This window comes from Anser cygnoides, chromosome Z (genome assembly GCF_040182565.1).
Source record: "Anser cygnoides isolate HZ-2024a breed goose chromosome Z, Taihu_goose_T2T_genome, whole genome shotgun sequence".
NCBI classification, from domain to species: Eukaryota; Metazoa; Chordata; class Aves; order Anseriformes; family Anatidae; genus Anser; species Anser cygnoides.
This window is the reverse complement of record NC_089912.1, coordinates 67635563-67656858: the sequence shown is the minus strand read 5'-3', so window position 1 is coordinate 67656858 and position 21296 is coordinate 67635563. Positions and strand designations below refer to the sequence as shown.

General features: G+C 35.9%; 1 protein-coding gene across 2 annotated transcripts in view; it reads left to right on the top strand.

Annotated features, from left to right (window-relative positions):
• RICTOR (RPTOR independent companion of MTOR complex 2) overlaps window positions 1-21296 on the top strand; it is an 80969-nt gene extending 59673 nt beyond the window's left edge. The window contains exons 24-38 of one of the 2 annotated variants that reach the window (XM_066988988.1): window positions 251-327; window positions 437-515; window positions 1427-1536; window positions 1672-1759; window positions 2424-2516; window positions 3422-3528; window positions 4154-4383; window positions 5393-6419; window positions 10424-10601; window positions 11834-11918; window positions 13203-13436; window positions 14249-14401; window positions 15175-15298; window positions 16227-16365; window positions 16535-21296. In XM_066988988.1, the coding sequence (XP_066845089.1) occupies window positions 251-327; window positions 437-515; window positions 1427-1536; window positions 1672-1759; window positions 2424-2516; window positions 3422-3528; window positions 4154-4383; window positions 5393-6419; window positions 10424-10601; window positions 11834-11918; window positions 13203-13436; window positions 14249-14401; window positions 15175-15298; window positions 16227-16365; window positions 16535-16609 (2799 nt within the window). In that variant the 3' untranslated portion in view covers window positions 16610-21296. The remainder of the gene's footprint in view (window positions 1-250; window positions 328-436; window positions 516-1426; window positions 1537-1671; window positions 1760-2423; window positions 2517-3421; window positions 3529-4153; window positions 4384-5392; window positions 6420-10423; window positions 10602-11833; window positions 11919-13202; window positions 13437-14248; window positions 14402-15174; window positions 15299-16226; window positions 16366-16534) is intronic. The other variant, XM_066988989.1, reaches the window with a different exon arrangement.

The window sequence follows — 21296 nt, the reverse complement described above, 5'->3', positions numbered from 1 at the left end:
AGTAGATGTTTGGATTACGCTTACTATTAAATATTAATTCACATTAATTCAGCTATTTTAATCATACTTTTTGTAAGGGATATATATCTAATGCCAGAAGGTACCAAAAGTGGACAATATTAGAATGAGGTTAGTTTCACACACTTATTTATGTGATAAATTGTTACATCATTGCTTGCAGATTGTTGTAATTGTTGTAGTTTTCAGAGTGTTACAATGTTCAGATAAAACTTATTTTTAATTATTTTAGGCCAATCTTCATGCCCTTATCCAGATGAAACCAGCTCTTTCTCACCTTGGAGATAAAGGTTTGCTTCTACTCCTAAGGTAAATGTTGAATATGCTGTTTGACTTATAATGTGGAAACAAAGCATTTGGTTTGTATTCAAGTTCTGGGATTTACGTGGGGTGCTGATTGTTTGATGTTACTTTACAGGTTTCTCTCCATTCCAAAGGGGTTTTCATATCTAAATGAAAGAGGTTATGTAACAAAACAAATGGAAAAGTGGCAAAAGGTAACGCTAAGCGTAAAAAGTGTGCATTAGCTTGAAATTAGGAGGAGGAAGAGTTTGAATACGCAGGCTTGAGAAGGTCAAAGATAATGATGTTGTGCATTCATATAGGTGTATTTCTATTGCCAGTGCATTTATTGCCTCAGTGACTTAGGAAATTCCTGAAAAATATTGACAGGGACTTGGAGGTGCATAGCTGCTCTGTACATGCATGCTTTTCATTTGACAAGGCCTTTTATATAATTTTGACCTTTTATATAATTTTGATATTCCAGAAAGTACTTAAAGGTGTAGTGACTTAATGAATTTCTAAAATAGGTAGTTGTAAGGTCTTATCCAGAAAAGTATGGAAAGGAACACAACTTTTCAAGATAGCTGTCAACTCTAGCTGTGGCTAATTAAGTTAAATCCAGAGCTCATGAAGATAGAATTAGCCTATGCAGTTAGGAAGTAGATAAACGCAAGACACATTAAGAAAAATACATCGTTGTCAGACTAAAGTCAGTAGTCATACATCATTTTGTAATTTAAGTGCTTATTTTCCTAAGGTAGTAGTTAAGCATTTTGTAAAGGTCAAAATCCTATGGGCCATTAGGTAATTTTTGACTAATTTATAAGCTGTTACTTCTCTAAGAATACTGAAACGTGTGGTGGTCTGGCATGTTTCAGGTTAAAGTAAAAAGTGAAATATTTCTTTCCATTTTTAACTTTCTCTGAAGTAATTATGGAATCAATTGTTGACTCTGCAAAATCCTATGTATGAAGTACAGTACTTTTGGTGAGCACTGCATTCAAATTATAAAGAAATTCATCCTTTATAAGGAAGGAACAATTGAAGTGCTTAATGAAGTACCTTACTATAAAAAATAAACCACCTAAACATAGCGTGTCAACATTTGTCTATATTATTTTAGGAATATAACTTAAAGTATGTTGAGTTGATTGAAGAACAACTTAATGAAGCACTTACAACATATCGCAAACCTGTTGATGGTGATAACTATGTTCGTCGGAGCAATCAAAGGTAAACACTCACCACAAGAATCTTCTTCATCTGAAAAAGATGAAGAGTAACCCATTGCATTACAATGCAGTGTAACTTACATTAAAGGAAAGCTTCAGAATTCCTGAAAAAGGGTATGGTTTTTCTTCCTACCAGATTACAGCGACCACATGTCTACCTTCCAGTTCACCTTTATGGCCAACTGGTGCACCATAAAACAGGCTGCCATTTATTGGAGTCTCAGGTGAGGATAGTAATTACTTAAAATTTGAATGATTTTAAAGAGTACTGTAACTCTTTTTAAAGAAATGTTTTAAGAGATGTCATTTAAACAGTCACTGCAAAATAAGTAGATTACGAAAGTCTCAAGTGTTTTGGGGCCAAAAATTTGTGAAAACTATCTTTCCATCTAATTTCATGTAAAATTCTTTCTGGGCACTGAAATATCAGAAATACCTTGCACTATTTTTCTTAAAATGGCTAGCAAAAAAAAAAGTGAAGCAGCTAGTAAAGCAGCTTGCAAGTAGGAATAATTTTTTATTCTGTGTATAAGAATCAGTTCTTGATTAATTAAATTGACTTTTAATGTGATTTTACAAAATTATGTTTTGAATTATATTTAATAGTTGAAAAAATCAAGTGAAAAGTTATATATTTTCCTGTATCAAGCTGATGAACGTTACCCATATAAAATATGAATTGACCTGATACATTCACTGGTTATGTTACATTTTTCCACCTTCATTACCATTGATGTTAATTTATGCTTACTATGCCACAACTATGACTGTTTATTTCAGGGTGTGTACTTCAAATTAGTTCTTTGTTTGCTAAAAATGCAAGAGAACTTGTTTCACTGAGGTCTGTCTCTCATTTTTAACTATTTTTTTTTGGTTTTTCTCCTTCAGAGTATTGTTACAGATCTGAGTTACACTGTTCGTTCCCCAATGCTGGATAAGTGGGAAGGAATTAAGCAGCTGAAAGCAGCCCTTTGGGCCTTGGTTAGTAATAGGTTTACAATCTTTTTGCAGCTGTTTGACTTCTGTTACAACTTTTGATTCTGAAATAGCTAAGCAAAATCCTTTAAAAAACACTGTTTAGGTATTTTTCTCATAAAATGTGCAACTTTTCCCTCCCCCTGCCAAGCTGACATTCTGTACCATAACTGGAATAACAGATGAAGATTGTTCACTGCATCTGTTTTATTCTAAGCTTTTTGTTGTCACTTTTTACAAATATAAAGAACAGATTGCCATGTGCAACAACAGTATTAGTGTGGAGCCAGAGATTACAACTTGCTGTGTGATACATCTACTGTAGTATTCCAAAATTCAAAGTTTTTGGAGGAAGGCTTGTGCTGCTGTTGATTGCCTGTGAATATATGGTTATGACATCCTCGGTACTGGGGATAACCTGGAAAAAAAACAGTGTATGTGTCTATCCAATCTACATTTCTAAAGCTGTTTTGTCACCTTAAGTGTTCATTTGCCTTTTTTCTGTCTTCCCCAAAGTTTGTTTTGGAACACTTGTTCAGGGTGACTATTACTGGAAGACATTGTAGGTATGTAATAAAATGCCTGTTAAGGAGGAATGTAAAATAAATTTTAAAAAAAAAAGTTATACTGCTGGTTATAGTAGAACTGGTAAACTGAGGAATACGTAATAGTTACCTGTGACAGTCTTAGCTGTTACAGTATCCTCAGTCCTTTACTGGATTTGGAGATACCCATGGCATGACTAGGTGATATTAAAAAGTAGGGAGAAACTGCTCAATTTTCTAATACCTTTGAGAGGATTGTGGATGGGAACTCTACTACTTGCAAACAAAAGTGTTGAAAACTTTACATCAATGGTGCTGCAGATCACATCAAAATCAAAACTTACTCGACAAACTATTTTATTGCAGGGCAATATTGGATCATCAAATTGGGGTCTTAACCTGCTTCAGGAGGAGAATGTAATTCCTGATATAATGACGCTTGCCCAACACTGTGAGGTTCTCTCTGTTAGAGGGTATGTGTATTTAATTACTAAACAAAATGTAAAGATGGTAGTTGCAGTAGGTTTTCAAATACCCGTGCTTTACTCACATGGGTATATATTTTGCCACTGATTTGGTAATCAATTATTAGGAATTATTGATGACAGGGTTTGAGAGGATTCTCAGAATTGTTTGGGAAATTCAAAAGTACAAGCAAATGAAACTTACGGGGGGAAAAAAAAAGTTATATTACTCATTGCCTCCTTTAAAAAGCAATTAAAATATGTAGCGTGTATCTCTCTGGAATTAATTTATTATTCCATCATTTTTATTTATTATCTATTTTGAGTCTTTAAAAGAGAGCATAAATAGGTGGTCTTTTGCCTAATAGTGCTACTGTATCAATGTTTTATTTTATCAGGCTTTTTGTAATAATTGAGTTTTATTTTTGTATAGTATATTTTTTAATGTGTTTTGGATATTTTAGCGTACTTAAGTTTCTACTGATTTACAAATGAAAATCAGGAACAGAAAGTGGCAATTTTGTGAAGTTTCTTCTGAACTGTTCTGAAACTTTCCTTTCAAAAAAGGAAAAAAGCTTAGTTAAATTAGATGCTATTATTGTTGCTCTTTTTTCTATATATACGTTAAATACAGAACGTGTGTCTACGTGCTTGGTCTAATAGCCAAAACTAAACAAGGATGTGACATTTTGAAGCATCACAACTGGGATGCAGTGAGACACAGTCGTAGACAGCCTTGGCCAGTGGTCCCTGATGACATGGAGCAGCTCTGCAATGAACTTTCTTCTATACCCAGTACTCTTAGCTTGAACTCTGAGTCCACCAGTTCTAGGCATAACAGTGAAAGTGAATCTGCACCTTCAAGTAAGTTGGAAAAAAAAAGACAACACATATTCTGTTGTTGTTATCAACTTCTTGTCAGGATGAGGTTCAGGCAAGTGGTTCAAAGGTGATATTACCAACAAAGAAAAGTGCAAGCCAGGGGACAGTTTTATCTACTTTCAGAGAGATGTAGACAAGTGAGAGACAAGAAAACAACGTCTTAGGTTTACGTTTGGCATTGAAGGAATTTTAATATTAATTTAATTTAATTAATTAATTTAATAAGTAATTTTAATATTAGGGGAGTTTACTAATTTTTATGTCAAGTCATAAAAATCAGTCAGGTTGGAAAAGACTTCTAAGATCATCTAGTCCAACCTTTAATCTAGTACTAAAGTCCCTCATTAAACCATGTTACTAAGTTCTACAGCTACTTGTTTCTCAAAGACCTGCAAGGATGTTGACTCAACCAGTTCTCTAGGCAGCTTATTCCAGTGTTTCACAACTCTTTTAGTAAAGAAATTTCTCCTAAGGTCCAAACTAAACCTCCCCTGGTGCAACTTGAGGCCATTTCCCCTCATCTTATCACTTGGATAAGTCATGGCAGTTTGCTGTAATACCCTACAGAAAACTGCATAATTAAGTGTACATTTACTTTCTTGTTGTTGATGTCTAGAAAATAGAGTACATATAGCATTGCTATATTTAAATTGTTAGTGTCATTGATATTTGGAATTTGAATCCAGAAATATAGCATATTTAGATATCATTAAAGGAGTGTATCAGTTGTAGTCTTTGTAGCTGGTTATATGCACTGAAATAAGATACTGTGGCTTTTCTTTTGAAGCACAGAAACCTTCAACTCAGCACAGTAAATGAAGTATCTTCATGAATACCTGAGTTCTGAAGAAAAAATGTTGAATTTAAAGTTGCAATAAACCACATGCTCTGCAGTTTGGGCTTTTATCAGATAGGTTGCTTTTGCATGATTCAGTTGATGCATGTTGAAGAAATGATCTTTTTCATTGACAGAAGTCTCATCTCATTTCAGGTATGTTCATCATGGAGGATGACCGTTTTGGTAGTACTTCAACTAGTACGTTCTTCCTAGATATTACAGAAGATGCAGAACAAATATTTTATGACAGACCTGGACCTTCAAAGGACAAAGACCGTAGTCCCTTTCCTTTCTTTTCCTCTAGCAGACTTGTGAAAAATCGCATTCTAAATTCACTTACTCTCCCTAATAAAAAACACAGGAGTAGCAGTGATCCAAAAGGAGGAAAGCTGACATCTGACAGTAAATCGGGCTTGAGGCGAAATCGTACTGTAACAGAACCTTCCAGTAGCATAGACATTCCTGCTGGTGAAGATTTCAACCCTGTTTTCAGAGTTCCTAAAATCCAGACTTTACGATTAGAAACTTCTTTTGTTGGAAGTAAGCACATGGAAGATACTGATAGTACCCCGAGTATTGGTGAAAATGACTTGAAGCTGCCAAAAGGTCTTGGAAATGAAATTCACCGGGAAAACACAAGCAGAGAAAGGCTAATAGGAGATGGTACTACACAAACACATTTCAAGAGCCGTAGCTTAAGTTTTAATACAGATACCACAACAAGTGGCATAAGTTCAATGAGCTCTAGCCCTTCAAGGGAGACTGTAGGCGTGGACACTACAAATGTAGACACTGACTGTGGAAGTTTAAGTACTGTGGTAAGCACAAAAACAGTTAAACCATCTCACTGTTCAACACCACAGTCTAACCACCTGCCTCTCTCAAAATCCAACTCTGTATCCCTGGTACCCCCAGGGTCTTCTCATACACTTCCTCGAAGAGCTCAGTCTCTTAAAGCTCCTTCTCTTGCTACAATAAAAAGTCTTGCTGACTATAACTTTAGCTACACAAGTTCTCGAGATGCCTTTGGTTATGCTACACTAAAACGCTTACAACAGCAGAGGATGCATCCTTCACTATCTCACTCAGAAGCCCTCGCATCTCCAGCAAAGGATGTGCTTTTTACTGACACTATTACCATGAAGTCTGGCAGCCTGGATTCTCGGCTAACGCCAAGCAGGTAAGAGATTATTTTGTGCTAATTTCTTTCTTCAAAGCTAGAAAAGCAACTAAATAAGAGACATACTGTTCTAATATTTTTTCCATTTTCTAACTTCATCTAAACTTCATCTAAAAGTGACAGTTATTGCAGGGTGCTAGATATCTCCACTGAGAGCAGTACTGATATTAAGAGAATAATAAGTTAATGAGAACTTACCGAGTGCTGTAAAAAAAAATAAAATAAAAAAACACCTTGCTGAACTTCCTTAGGTTCACCTGGCCCCACTTCTCAAGCTTGTCCAGGTTTGTCTGGATGGCAGCTCTTCTTTCTGTTGTATCAAACACACCACTCAACTTGGTGTCATCTGCACACTTACTGATGGTGCATTCGATCCCCCTGTCTATATTGCTGATAAAGATATTAAACAGGACAGACCCCTGAGGGACACCACTTGTCACTGGCCTTCACTTGGACATAGAGCTGTTGGCTGACCCCTCTCTTGGTGTGACCTTCAAGCCAATTCCTTATTCACTGAATGGTCCACCCATCAAGTCCATGTATCTCCAATTTAGGGATCGGGATGTCATGTGGGACTGTGTCGAAGGCCTTACAGAAGTCCAGGTAGATAACAGGCTTCCCTTGATAAGGTGGCCTGTAGCAGATACCGACCATAAGATGTCCTTTATTTAGTGTGGTCCTTAACTTTTACCCACAAGCTCTCAACCTGTCTGTGGCTGTTTCTCAGAGGCAGCTTTTCACAATCAATCCATTCCCTAACACAGAGGGTAACACCCCCACTCCTCCTTCCTTGCTTGTCTCTTTTGAAGAGCCTGTAGCCCTCGATTCCAGTGTTCAGTATTCCTAGTGCTTAGCTGGTCATGATATCTCATGTGCAAGGATTTGAGCTGACCTATGTACCATTGAACCAAAATGACTAAAGTTGTCATCCTTCTGAGAAGGTTAAAAAAATTAGATATACATATTGCAAAAGATGGTTGTCTTGACTTAGCTACAGATATAATTGATTGGAAAGGGTTTAATTTAACCGGTTTGTATGTTTTCCTTTCTTGGTAACAGCATAGTCTATCCACTGAATCATTGTGTTCTGTTTAATTTTAGCATAAATTACTGCTTCCAGTTAAATATTGTCCTTAACTGCTGTGCAAGTAGTAAATTGGAAAGAGATTCTGTCCCTTTTGTCTTCCAAAGCCAACTTTCTGTCAGTCTTATGAAAGACTTCCATGCTTTATTCACAAATTCAGATGATCATAGCGGTCAATTAGCTTCAGTGATTTTTCTAATTGTTTCATTCTGTCAAAAGGTTGAAAAGCTTGTTTCTTTGCATATGTTTTGTAAGGCTAAATTTTCCACCTGTTTTTAAAGACCAGTCAAAAATGTCAAGGTGCATATGTCAAATCCTATCATAGTGCTCTCCCCCAATTAACTGCAGACGTGATTTCATGAAAACTTACCAGCACTTGCCACTATTTGTAATGTATCCGGTTGCTTTTCTAGGAGAAGCAGGGGCAAATGTTTAGGATTAATACTTAGATCTGGAATTTTGTAATGAGAGCAATTGTTGAATGTTTTATTATGAGATAACTAGTGCAATGAGTAACTATGTGTGTTTTGAAGTATGGCTTGAGTCTTAATGGCAAGTCACTGCAACTGTAATTAACGTGGGTCAGAATTAGGTAATATCGGGAAAACTAGTGATGTCTCTAATCTGTTACACATTCTCCCATTGTATAATAGTGTCTTGAGCATCACAGTGTCAAAACACAATAGTTGATTCTTATCTCAGTATAAATTTGTTAAACTGTTAAGGATGGGAAGATACTCTAATTGCATATCTAAACCAAAAAATTATAGGAAGTTATTTTTGAGGTAGCATGTCCAGCCTAAGAAATCAAAAGTTTGCTGTACTTTAGCTCCTAGCGTGTAATAATTTCAAGTAATTTCCTTCCTTCTCCCTTTGTAAATATTATATAGAATTGTTCAAATCTGAATTTTAATAGGATCGTTCAGCTGCTCTGCAAATAAAATTTGAAACTTGGAAAGCATGTAGAGATTCCTGTAGAAAATGTTTTTTTGTAAGCTACTCTTTTTATTAAAAAGTCAGTATGTTTGTCAGTAACACTGAATTTGTGGCTGAGTTAGTGATAAAATCAACTTCTCCAAATTCATTTTCCCTGACTTTTTTTGCCTATAATTATGTTATTGCCTTATTTTACTCAATGTTTTCCACTTCTGCTGTGAATAAAGCAGTGCTCCTTTGGACAATTGTTTGGCCAATACATGCAGTCTTTTTCAGTGCAGTTCAGTCGTGTACTACATATTAAATGAGGCAGTAATTCTGCTGAATAAATAATGTGTGATTTTTGTAATTAAGCCTTGGTCATTGTGGTTTAGCCCTGGTAGGCAGCTCAGCACCACACAGCTGCTCATCCCCCACCCAGTGGGAGGAGGGAGAGAATCAAAGAGGTAGAAGTGTGAGAACTCGGGGTTGAGACAAGGCCAGCTTACCAGGTAAAGAAAGCAAAGGCGCTCAGGCAGAGCAAACCAAGGAACCCACTCGCTGCTTCCCATCAGCAGGAGGTGTTCAGCCCCTCCAGGACAGCAGGGCTCGTCGCCTGTAATGGTTTCTTGGGCAGACAAACGCCATCACTCCGAACGTCCCCCCTTCCTCCTTTGTTCCCCCAGTTATTGCCGAATATGGCACCACACGGTGTGGGACACCCCTTCGGCCAGCCCGGGCCGGCTGTCCTGGCCCTGTTCCCTCCCAGCTCCCGGTGTACCCCCAGCCCCTTGGTGGCAGGGCAGCACGAGGAGCTGAAACCCCCTGGGCTCTGTGTGAGCACTGCTGAACAGCAACCAACCCATCAGTGTGTTTTTATCAAAAATCCAAACCACAGCATCATACAAACCTCTCTGAAGAAAATTAACTGTATCCCAGCCTAAGTCATGACAGTGCTGTAATAATTCTTATGTGCTGTGCATAGTTAGTATTTTTAATATTTGTCTTCTTACCTTTTCAATTTTAATTCTTTTTTTTAACATAAGCCATAATATGACTTTCTAGGTGTAGTTTGTTTTTTTCCTTTTAAAACCATTTTGTGTAGGAAAGGTGATGAAAAGGAGAAGTTTGTCATGGCATATTAGCGCCTATATGGTCATGTTGGAGTAGGAAGTTTTATTCCACTGCATAGACAATCTGCTTTAGTTCAATTAACAAGAAAGCATTTATAGGTCTTTAATCTTCAATGAGAACTAAAATGAGAGGTGGCCATGTGAGACTTTCATTACCAGGATTCTGATCTGCACTGAGGGACATGCTCTCCAACCTCCAATCTCCTGTCTCATTTTCCCAGCCTATTTTTTTGTTTGTTCCTCCAGTTACTTGTCACAGTCACCACTGCTCACTGTGCAGCCTCAAGTTTGTTCTTCATACTATTAAGTTGACTAAATTCATCTTCCACACTTAAAAGTCACCTACTGAGTCTCCTTTAGAGTACAGGAAAAAATGTTCCTTTTTTGTGTCTCTGGTACCTAGCATGTCCATTCTTTGCATTTGCAGGAATGTGCCTGCTTAGGTCTGAGTTTGTGAATATCCAGTAAAGGTACATTCTGTGTATAGATAGGTATGCTCTAAAAATGAGACTTTTAGCAGTTCAAAAGGCTACGTCTTCACTGATTTGTTTCTGGATTATACATTTGCAAAGACTGAAGCTGGAGAAGACTTCTACAGGGTTGTTTTTACAAGGTTGGCAGCTTCTTAAGTTTCATCCAGATATCTTTCAGGTCCATGTCCCAGGGCCCAAAGATCACAGTTTTTTACCCTAGGAACTGCCAAATGATGCAATACAACATGAGACAGTACAAAAATGAGCCTAAAGCTTAAGAGTAACAGGCTCTGGGTTCCACAATGGGAAGGTGAGGGGTAGTCTTTGTGACCGCAGTCCTTCTAATCTGTAATGTGCAAAAAATGGCAGATCAAGATTATTATTATTTTAATGTTACAGGTTCATGAAAGCTTTAAGTTATGCTTCATTAGACAAAGAAGATTTATTAAGTCCTATTAATCAAAATACACTTCAGCGTTCCTCTTCTGTTCGCTCCATGGTTTCTAATGCTACATATGGAAGCTCTGATGATTACATTGGGCTTGCTCTCCCAGTGGATATCAATGAAATATTTCAGGTATGTATGTGATAACATAGTGGGTTTGTTCACACTTTCTTACTGAAAGGTAATGAACAGTTGCATTTCCATTAGAATAGATCAGATATATAGAAAGAGAACAGGATGTGGTACTCTTAAGGAATGCGTTTTGGAGAACAAGAGTTTCTTTTCTAACCCTGTTAACAGAAAAGCAGTAGTCTGAAAAGGGCTAGTCTGTTTTGTGTTATTAGACAAATAACAACAGAATAGGTTAGAAGAGCATTAAACAATATTGGCATGAATATACTTGCATGGAATTTTACTTGGCAGCTAGTTTTGGCAGCTAGTTTTTATACTGAAATTAACATAGTCTATGGGCATTTTTAATATCTCTTTAGCCAACTAGTAGATAACTAGTTCAACTAGCCAACCAGTTCATTAGTCAACTATAAATTGTGTGTGTAATCCCACAGTAAACTTTCTGCTACAGTGATTTTGATCCAATGTGACTCTATTAGTATGTATATCATCATAGTATTAAATTGTATTGCCTTAACTTCACAGGTATGTATCTTTAACTTAAAAACTGATTACTTCGATGTCTTATCATTTGCCTTTCTCTCTCTGCCTAGTTTAAATACATTACAGTTTAACAGTGATGCATGATAATTTTATTCATTTTAATATTCCGTTACATAATTGTCAAAGACAGGACATGGTCAATGTCACAGGTAAATTAGTGTCTTTCTCATTTTTAGTTTATCTAATCTTTGCATTTCATACCTCAATTCCGTTTTACGAATTGTAAAAATTTCCGAAGATAGAGCAAAGGCAAGATCTTCTATCATACTGGTTTGTTTCCTCTGTGAAATGACTTTCTCTTTTTCCTTCACTCTTTATGATGTATTTATGTTGCTTCAATTCTACAGCATTTTACAGGCAACATTTAAATGGCCTGGGTGTTCTTACTTTGCTCTCCTGAGATCTCCAGTATTGTAGAGATCATTAATAGTCACTTCTGGGTCACTAATTTTCTTACAGCCTGTCACCACTGTTTGTCTCTTTGCTTTCTTTTTATAAGCTTTGATTATTACATTTTCATTCACAAATGTATGCTTTTTGTTTTCATTGGCATTTCTTTAGTACTCAAGGCCCCTTCTTCATTTCATCCTCTAATTTGATCTTTTTCCTGAAATTGTCCTCACAAAATCTTTTTCCTCTGGGTATGATTATCACCCATGCTAATTTTTATTATCACCTGACTATACCAGGTAAAGGAGACTCCATATTTCCAGAAGAAAACTACACCTCCATTTGATGACCGTGGAGCTAGGGTCTTTGCACCTGATGCAGGAGGTATTGTTTTTGTTCCTCTTTTGTACCTTTCTTTATTTGTACATGCGTTGTTTGGGGTGGGATGTTGGTTTGTCTGTTTTTCTTTACAGAGAAGGTTATTTGAGAGCTGTGTTCTGGATTTAGGGATACTGGACCATTAATATCATTTGTGTAGTTCAAGATAATGCGCTGTTGTTTCAACATGAACTTGATCTAATAAATTGAAGCATGTCTATGTATCTTTGACTGTAATATGAGCTAATGCTAATTGAAGGAAGACTGGAAGCAACAGTGCATTAGAGAAAAAAAAAACAAAATTTAAGCTAAGAAAGAAAAATATAATGTCAAATAGAAATTGAGCTATTACATTTTGACTCCCTTTGATTACACGTGAGTTTTTAGGAACAATAAAGCTGTCGCGTATATTTTGGAAAGTAAATTTTGTCTTTCTGTGTTGTTTCCAAGACAGTTTATCAGTGGAGATGATGAAACATAGTACAACAGAAGTGCAAGTGCTCTGTTATTCTTGGTCTGTTCTGGAAAGGGTTTTCTTTCTACTTCAAGAGCAGACAAAAATCTGTAGGGCATCAATATGTGTCTTTTTAGTAGGGCAACTTAAAACATTGATACTGATTCTAAAGTAGTACAGAATAACTGTAGTCCTACTTCTTAGTTAACTGCACTTTTTATTACAAGATTATTTGAAGATCTTTTTTTGTGTGTTTTCAGTATAATATATAAAGCTGATTTTCCTGAAAGTGTGTTTCTGTAGTTTGAGTTTTGTTGTAAAATAACTTTCATTCAAAATTGTGTATGTTGGTACTTTCCATCCAAGAAAGAGCCCATCACTGAAGTTTCTTAGTCCTGTTTCTACATTACTGGGTCGAGTTTCCTGCTGTTACAGGCACTAAGTTAGTGTTTTTAAATTGTTTGTTTTCATTTGTTTGTATCATTTATACACCTGGTATATTCTACCAGTGTTGTTTGATACAATGAAAATTTATAACATATGGGTGTTACTATTGTTGATACAATGTTGGAATTGACCGTGCCTTCGTACAGTAGGTGTTTAGAGGTTGAGGTCTATCCTTTGCAACATTCTGTTATATAGTATTTAGCTGAGACTAAAACACGATGTTCATTTCTGGAATGCTATGGCGAATCTTGGGAATTTAACTATTAAAAAAAAAAAGGTTTAGATCTTTCTAGATCTTCCACTCTTCGCCTTAACAGGGGAAATTTAATTTAAAGAGTGTTCTATTAACTATTGGTTGTGTTTTTTTCCTGATATCTGCCTATCTACAGGTCTTCCATCAGGTACAGGTGATGTAGTCAAAAGTCCTTTTCAGATGCTCCGACAGCAGATCAGTCTCACAGAAATAATGAACACCAGCCGTTCTGATGCCTCCCAGTTTTTAGAAAATACAGAGGATACTGGGCTACAGGAGCACACAGATGAAAACTGCCTTTATTGTGTCTGCATTCAAATTCTGGGTTATCAGCCTAACAACAAAGTGAACTCTTCATATACTCGTACAGGTTAGTGCTTCTTTTGGGGAAGTGTGATAAAACTGAATGAGAAAGCTCTGGCTTGTTCATCTTTTTTAGTCCTCAAATGCCATGTGGAGATTACAAGAGAGCCAAGGCCAGGCTCTTGACAGAGTTGCAAAGCCAAAGAACAGGAGGTCATGGACATATGCTGTAGGGAAGGAAATTTCAGTTGAACATAAAGGGGAAAAACTCTTCACGATGTAACCTGATCTAATTTTGAAGTGAGCCATTCTTTGTTAAACGGGTTGAACTAGGTGGTCTCCCAAAATCCTGTCAAACCAATGTGTTTTTTTTTGTGGCTTCATTAAATGCACAAAAACTTAAAAGTTTGGATTTTATATTCATCTTTTTGCATCCAAAATGTCAAAGGCTTTGTGTAGTGAAACTTCCCAGAATAATCCTTGATTGTTACACCTTTCTGTTGAAGTCAGAGCTCATTCTGCATGACCTGTGACAATTATATGCACAAATTCTTAGATCATATACAAAAACCATCTCTCTTATACAAAAAAGCATAGATATATCAATAAGAGCTCTACATGTGAATGCATTTTTTTAGACTTCTGTCAGTGCATAAGAGTTGGTTATTTTTACCAAAGAATTTTAAGATTCAAAAAGTGATTTAAAAACATTTTTAGCATGCTTTGTCTAAAATCTAGTTTTCATCTCTTTTATATGTTGACATTTACCATACTTAGTACATCAGAGTATTGCATACCTAACATTGCTGAAAAATATGAAAAGCATTTCAGGTAAGGAAAAATACAAATAACAAAGATGTGACATCTTATTTCTGTCAGATTTTTCAGACATTCCATATACTGACTGGTGTGGGCAGACCATACACAATCACTTAGATGTGCATTCCTCCAAATTTTCTGGAATTTCAGGCTGTAGTGATGCAGTATCTCATGGTTCGGCTAGCAGCACCAAAAGTACAGAACTTGTACTAGGTAAGTTTGAAAACCTTATATTATTAGAAGCTATAGCTCTTAAAGTATTTTTAAGTGTTATGAAAGAATCATACTTTATTTGTACTTACTGCAATAATGTCCATTACTCAAAAACAAACACCAAATAACAGGAAACAAACCACCTATAGATGCCCTAATCATTATCCAGGAAGATAGATGCATTGCCTGTTATTACGGCAGATGGAAGGACATACTTTAAAACTGTTCTGCTTATGCCGTACAACATTTTGCAGGTAATTAAACAGCTCTGTGTCCTACCTTGCAATCAAAATGATTTTACCTAACTGTAGGAAAAAGTTTTTAAAAACAAAATTACCGAATTTCTGTTAGAGAGAGATTTTGTTTCTAGACTTGAGTTTTCTGTTGTGAATTATCATAACTTGTTATGAAGTAGCTGGTTGCTAGCTTCTAGGATTTGATACAAACAGAAGGTTTTTTTTTTTACCCCAGCAACATGCTCTAGTGATAGAGACAGTGCTGTAGCTGAATCTCACAGTGAGTCTTCAGTTCTTCCACGTCTCACAGAATTTATGAAATGCTGGTTTATCTTGAAAAAAAATCTTATATTAATTTCTTTAATTTTAAGTTTTAATTAGAATATTTATTGGTAGTTCATAATATATATGTAAATCTGTGCACGTGTGTATGTATGTGCGTGTATATAAAATGCCAAAACAGACTTGTGTGGCATAAGATTAGCATAATCAAAGACTTCCTGCTTGAACTTCGTATGGTTGAATTTATTTTTCCAGGAGTAAAATCAATCCCAGATGATACACCAGTGTGCAGAATACTTCTGCGGAAAGAAGTCTTACGTTTAGTAATCAATTTGAGTAGTTCAGTGGGAACTAAGGGCCATGAAACTGGACTCCTGACGTAAGTTAAATATATTTCAAATGTTTTGTCAATATTTAGTTGTATGTATTTTCTAAGTCTTCTGAGACAGTGGTTCACCTTATTCTGACTTTTCACAATCCTGTCAAGCAGGTATTATTGTGGATTACTGGAGATAGCTGAACGTAGTGTAAAAGCTAAGGAAATTATTTTCCTTATATTTTTTGCTCTATCTTCAATGTCCTACTCTTGCCCACTCTTCTTCAAATCAGTAATTTAACTGTAACGATGTTTCATTGTAAACTCAGTATGTCCTGCATCTTTGAAAAAGAAACAGTAACTAATTCATGTTTATTTGAGCCAAGTAAGATATATCAGGTAACCAGAGTGACAATCTGAAAGTAACTTCTTGAGAAACACAAATCTGCTTTAAGCACTAGTGTAACTACTGGCATTAATTTGTAGGCAAAACTAATGTTAAAAATACAGGAATAATATATATGTACTAAACAGTATAATAAGTGTAAATTTCTTGACTAGTGATGTTGAAAACCATCAGACAGCTGCTAAAAGAAAATTCAGTAGTGTTCATTTTACTTATAAAATACAGGTATTAAGATAGACTTTCCATATTTATTTTTAGTATTGTTGTACATGTGGGTGTGTTGTTTTTGATATGCTGTTCTCTTTCAAATTCTACTGTTAGCCTTGGTGATCTCAGATACTCTGTACAACTTTCAAAGTATATGTTCTGTTTCATCTCATCAATATAGATTTCTTCCAGTTAGGTAGAAAATCATGCTGTCTATTCTGATTTTTCTTCATTCACCAGATCCAGAATTTATAATGTCTTATTAGTGAAGAGTTCTAGTTTGTTAATGATGACAATCAAAACTTAATTGAACGGTTTTTAAAAATATGATGGAAATCTGCTCAGGACTTTTAAAATTCTGTTTTTCCTGTTGATCAGAATTAAGGAGAAGTATCCCCAAGCATTTGATGACATATGCCTTTACTCTGAGGTGTCCTACTTGTTAGCACATTGTACATTTCGACTCCCATCTCGAAGGTTCATTCAGGAGCTATTTCAAGATGTGCAGTTCTTACAAGTAAGTGGAGGGTTGAGATGCTTTGAATTCACCAAAATGTGCCAAAGGGGTGCAGGTTTCATGTTCTGAGTAATAAATGTTTTCAGGCATGTATTAAAGAAAACCATTTTGTGATGTCATTCTGGTAAAATCTCTAACAACATTAATACTTCATCTGTCTGTCTTTTAGATGCATGAGGAAGCAGAGGCTATTTTAGCAACACCAACAAAACAACCTGTAATTGATGCATCAGCTGAATCCTGACGTCTGTCTCACGCAGTGCATTGCATACAGACTTTCTGAAATCCTCAGACAACCGCTGATTGACTGGAAAATAAAGTTTGGAGTATCATCTTCTAGACCGTTCCAGAAGCTACTGGTACCTGAAGAGTGAACCGATAACTTTCTTCCTCAACCAACTGCCCCAGTCTTTTGAGCCCTTTGGGGATATATTAAACATTACCATAGTTCTAATAATAGTAATTACCAGAATATGCAAGAGCCGAGCACTGAACACCTCCACAAGTTTTCATTTCATTTTTTACCATAAATTCAAAACAACAACAACAAAAAAACACAGACATCTTATATGATTGACTTGATTGACTTCTAATTCTGTTCCGGAGAAGCAGAATGATGCCTTGCTTTTTGTTTTTTGCTTTTGTTTTTTTAAACCCCAGCATACCAGGAGTTGGTGAGATGAGGGTGCATTCCGTTGTCAGCAATGGGGAGCCATGCTGTGATCATGGACACCAGGGGATAAATGTTAGCTCTTCTCTGTTGGCTTTTGTACTGTTTGTAACACTACTATGGGGATTTGTAACTTCAGACAGAAAGAAAAGCCTCTGTGAATCTGAGGTTTCCTTTAAGTTATTTTAATATTACTGTAGTTGTAAGTCATTTTATTAGCAGTCTCTCCAATTTCATTGCATTTACATATATGTATCTTATCTGAACCAGTTAAGGATTTTCACTACAGTTTGATTTAAAAATAACAAATCATTTAAAGCTAAAATGCTGGAATCAAATTGTTTTTCCTGAATGATATGCATGTATTTGCAGTTACTACACTCATGCTCATATAGTATGAATGTTGGTCTTATTCTTAACTAAAAACCTTTAACAAGCATGATTTGTATCAGATAAATGAATATTGTATAAACTAAACTTGAAGACATTAATCATTGCTGCTTTTGTGAAAAGATGTAATATGAGCAATTTTCGAAGTTCCATGGAAAGAGCCTTTTGTAAAAACAAAGGCTTGATTGAATTTTCAGTGGATGAGTAATCAAGCATCAGATAGTACTAATAATTGTAGTGAAAAGCCTTAAGTACAAATTTTGAAGCAGCAGAACTTAAAATTTTATATTGGTGTTTGAGACTTGTTGAAAAAGTTACATAATACAGTGACTGTTAATGAGTAAAACAGTTGACTATTACGCTACTAGTGAGGTTTCTAAAGTAATGAGTGCAAGCTTAATGAAAAAAGTAGAAGTCCCCATCACTCATCATGCATCTAAAGATTCAGAAGCCTTTGTACAAAGGGTAATATAAATATATGCAAATGTGTATATATATACAGTAGCATGGCCACCTTTGTTAGAATGCCTGTAATAGAAGGGGTTGCCCTTTGATTTTGATATAGGTGAATAACTCAGCTGGACTGTACTAAGTAGGACGTATTTTTATCCATTCACTTTTACCATTTTTTATAATCGTTGATTAATACATAAGTGAAAAATTTATCCTGATACTCATAATCCCGTTCTTACTAGCTATGCTACTGAAGATTTCAGTCAGTTGTCTTGTGAACAGTAAAACATTATTCCCAGTGAAATAGGAAATTTACTTGCTCTTATTGGAAATTTTATCTTGCCACATAGGCACTGCTTTGCAGATATCACTTCACTGAGTTTTTATGTGCACTGTATGCCATCAGGGTCTCATAAAGCAGATCTGTTTAGTTGCTGCTCATAGCAAAATCTAATTCCTGAGACTGTCGTTTCACGAGTTCCCACTGAAAGAAGGAGCAAAAAGAAACCTATTCAGATCTTTTGTGGTCAGTGACACAAATAAATGTCTACATGTCAAGACATGTTTGAAATGTTCTGAAAACATACCACACCAGTAACTATTGGACTTCTCTGGTCATAAGGAATAAATGCTTCTGTAAAACCAAAATCTGTCAAAGTAGACCAAATAGTGGTATATACTCCAAAGGAAATAATGTAGTTTTCCCAAAAATGGGGCTGGTGTATCTTATACCGTAGTTTCAAACACTACCTCAGTTAGGCTAGAGTATGAGATTTGTTTTAATAACTAGATGGGGTTACATCAAACAACTCCATGTTATTTTTCTGCATTTAAGCAAAATAAACAAGTTTTATCGCCGGTATTTGAATAAAACACCCTTGTTCATTTGTTACCAGTTTAATAGCACTTAAAGTAGAAAGCGCAATAGGAAGGCCTCTGAAAAAGGTAAGCAAAAGCAACGTCAATATACTTTTGAAAGCTTCTTCATCTTACTTTTTTCTGAAATACTCGCTTGTTTGGGGATCTATGACAACAGAAACTTGATGTAGGAATTACTGCTGCAAATACAGTTTAAATGTTTTTTCTAAAAGTGTATGAGTGTCAGTAGATTTCAACATGTACGCATAAAGGATGTAAAGTCTGTACATAACATACATTTCTAGAATTAATTTACATTAAGCTCACATTAGTGTTTCATTTTAATTGGCAAATGAAGGGATACTATTATTGAAGGAATTTGATATTGGTCTAGTTATAAACTGTGAATTTCTAATTCTATCAATTTCTTTTTTAAAATATCCCTTTTAAAGTTCTTAGTTTGGAGCTTTATTTGCTTCATGATAAAACTTCCCAAAAAAATAAGTGCATATATTAATCCTAATAAAGAATTCTTCCATGTTTCCTAGAAAGGGTAGGAAGGGAAGCTGACAGACCACCCACTTCATATTTTTCCAGTCCTAATGGTTTGGGATATGGTCAGACAATTGGTAAAGCAGATAGTGCTCATTGACACTGTATAGAAATTCAGTTTGCTGTGGCAAAGAAAACTCCTGACTGATGGAATATGCTAATACAGAATATTCAGACAGGTCTGAGGTGAAAGCCTTCGCAGAAAGAAGAGCCTGACTATGAAAACAGTGGAATTTAGCCTACTAAATTATCTGGCTTGCTTTCTTGGTTGTCATTTACAGTCAGTGAAAAGGGATGGTGCTTTCCAAAGGGCAGAGATCTTACTAAAGCACTCTGAATTATTTCCTGGAGGACCTGTTTCTCTCCACTGAGTGGGGAGGAGAACAAAGCTAGGTGGTGTGAGTATCCTTTTGGAGAAAGGGATGTTTTTGGTATCTGAAATTGAGATGCTGAATGCTCCCAGCTGTCATAAATTGTAGATGGTCAGGCTTTGAGGTACTTAGCCTATGTGCTGGACCCCTGGCATCTTGTACTGGAGACAGTCACTTTTCCTCATATGACAGTTCTTATATTCGATTTGACATATGTACCTGGAAGGTGCTCTCTTTGTTTTCTTCGTTGTCGGATGTTTTTTCTCCCAAGTCACAATGTTCAGTAGTTAAGGGTGAGGTGGTTGGCACAGTGAGGTAAGCTGCCTTATAAACATTTTAAAAGGAGTAAGACTACCACTCATCTTTTTGTTATGTTTTAAATATGTCTTGAATGAGGGAGTTCTAACTTGCACTGAGAAGATTTAAAAAAAAAAAAAAAGTATAGCACTGTCACTGATTCACAGTGCCTGAAGAGAAGGATAGCTATTTTGAGAAATGCTTCCAAAGGGTAGATAATTAAAGCACAGTGAGAGATAAAGAGTTGTTCCTGCTTCTTAGTCTATGTTCTTGTCTTGGTATCTGGTTTTTTGGACTTCAGGAATCTTATGTTAGCTTGTGAGTATGAGCTCAAGCTGTGGAGTTGAGGTGCAGGAATTCATGTCAGGCTTTGGAGCAGTTCCAAGCTCTCTGTTCTCCTCCCACAGGGCTGCACCAAAGTCCTGTTACTGGGTGCTTTGCTGTGGAGCCAGTTGAAAGCTTCTAACTTTTTTACTTTTAAGTTCTATCTACTGCTATCATGTGCATATTAAAGGTGTGTACAAGGTGAGAGTAAAATCTGGGAACTATAAGAGACCTTTGGGAACATGCTAGAAACCATGTCTGTATCTTGGTAGAAGCTCCATCTTTTTTTTGTTGTTGTTTAACTCAGTTCTGGTTCCCTGGATAGTTCTTTTCAAGTAAAGAATGTGTATTTTCTTTGGATTATTTTTGTAACGTAGATTGATAGCAATGCCACAGCATGCAGAAATTGCACATTTTGCTTGAATTGCTTTGTAAACTACACTATTTAATTTGAGAAATGTAATTTATGCCAAAAAGTGTAACATGCCATTTCGCCACTGAATGAGTTTTTTCAGCACAAGATGCAATGTCTTAGGAGGTAAAGGCAGATGTTTTATAGATTTAATTGAAAAATTGTTCCTATACTGGGCTGTCAGCATCCCTAAAACTGCATTACAAGAGATAATGTAAATTAATCATTCTGAGGAGGGGTGGGGATCAAGGAAACTCTCAAAACTTATTCTCCCTGTTTCACATTGTCTTTTTTTATTTAGTAATACGCTGCTACATATTGGGAGGTTCTAGTGTTTGTAGGTCACTGAACAGACATTGAAATCTGATTTATATTGTATACCTGTAACATAGAAAGAAAAAGTATTTATATATTTTCCGTAAGAATATTGCATTGAGCTGTGTATAATTTAAACAGAGGCTTGTCCCAAAATGGTATTGCCCACCTTGATTTTTTTGTGTTTTTTTGTATAGTGTGTACAGTTCATGTCTATGGGCATTAGAAGCCTTCTGAAGCGTAATCTTATCAAAGGGATGCATTGTTAATAAAATGTACTTAAACTTCT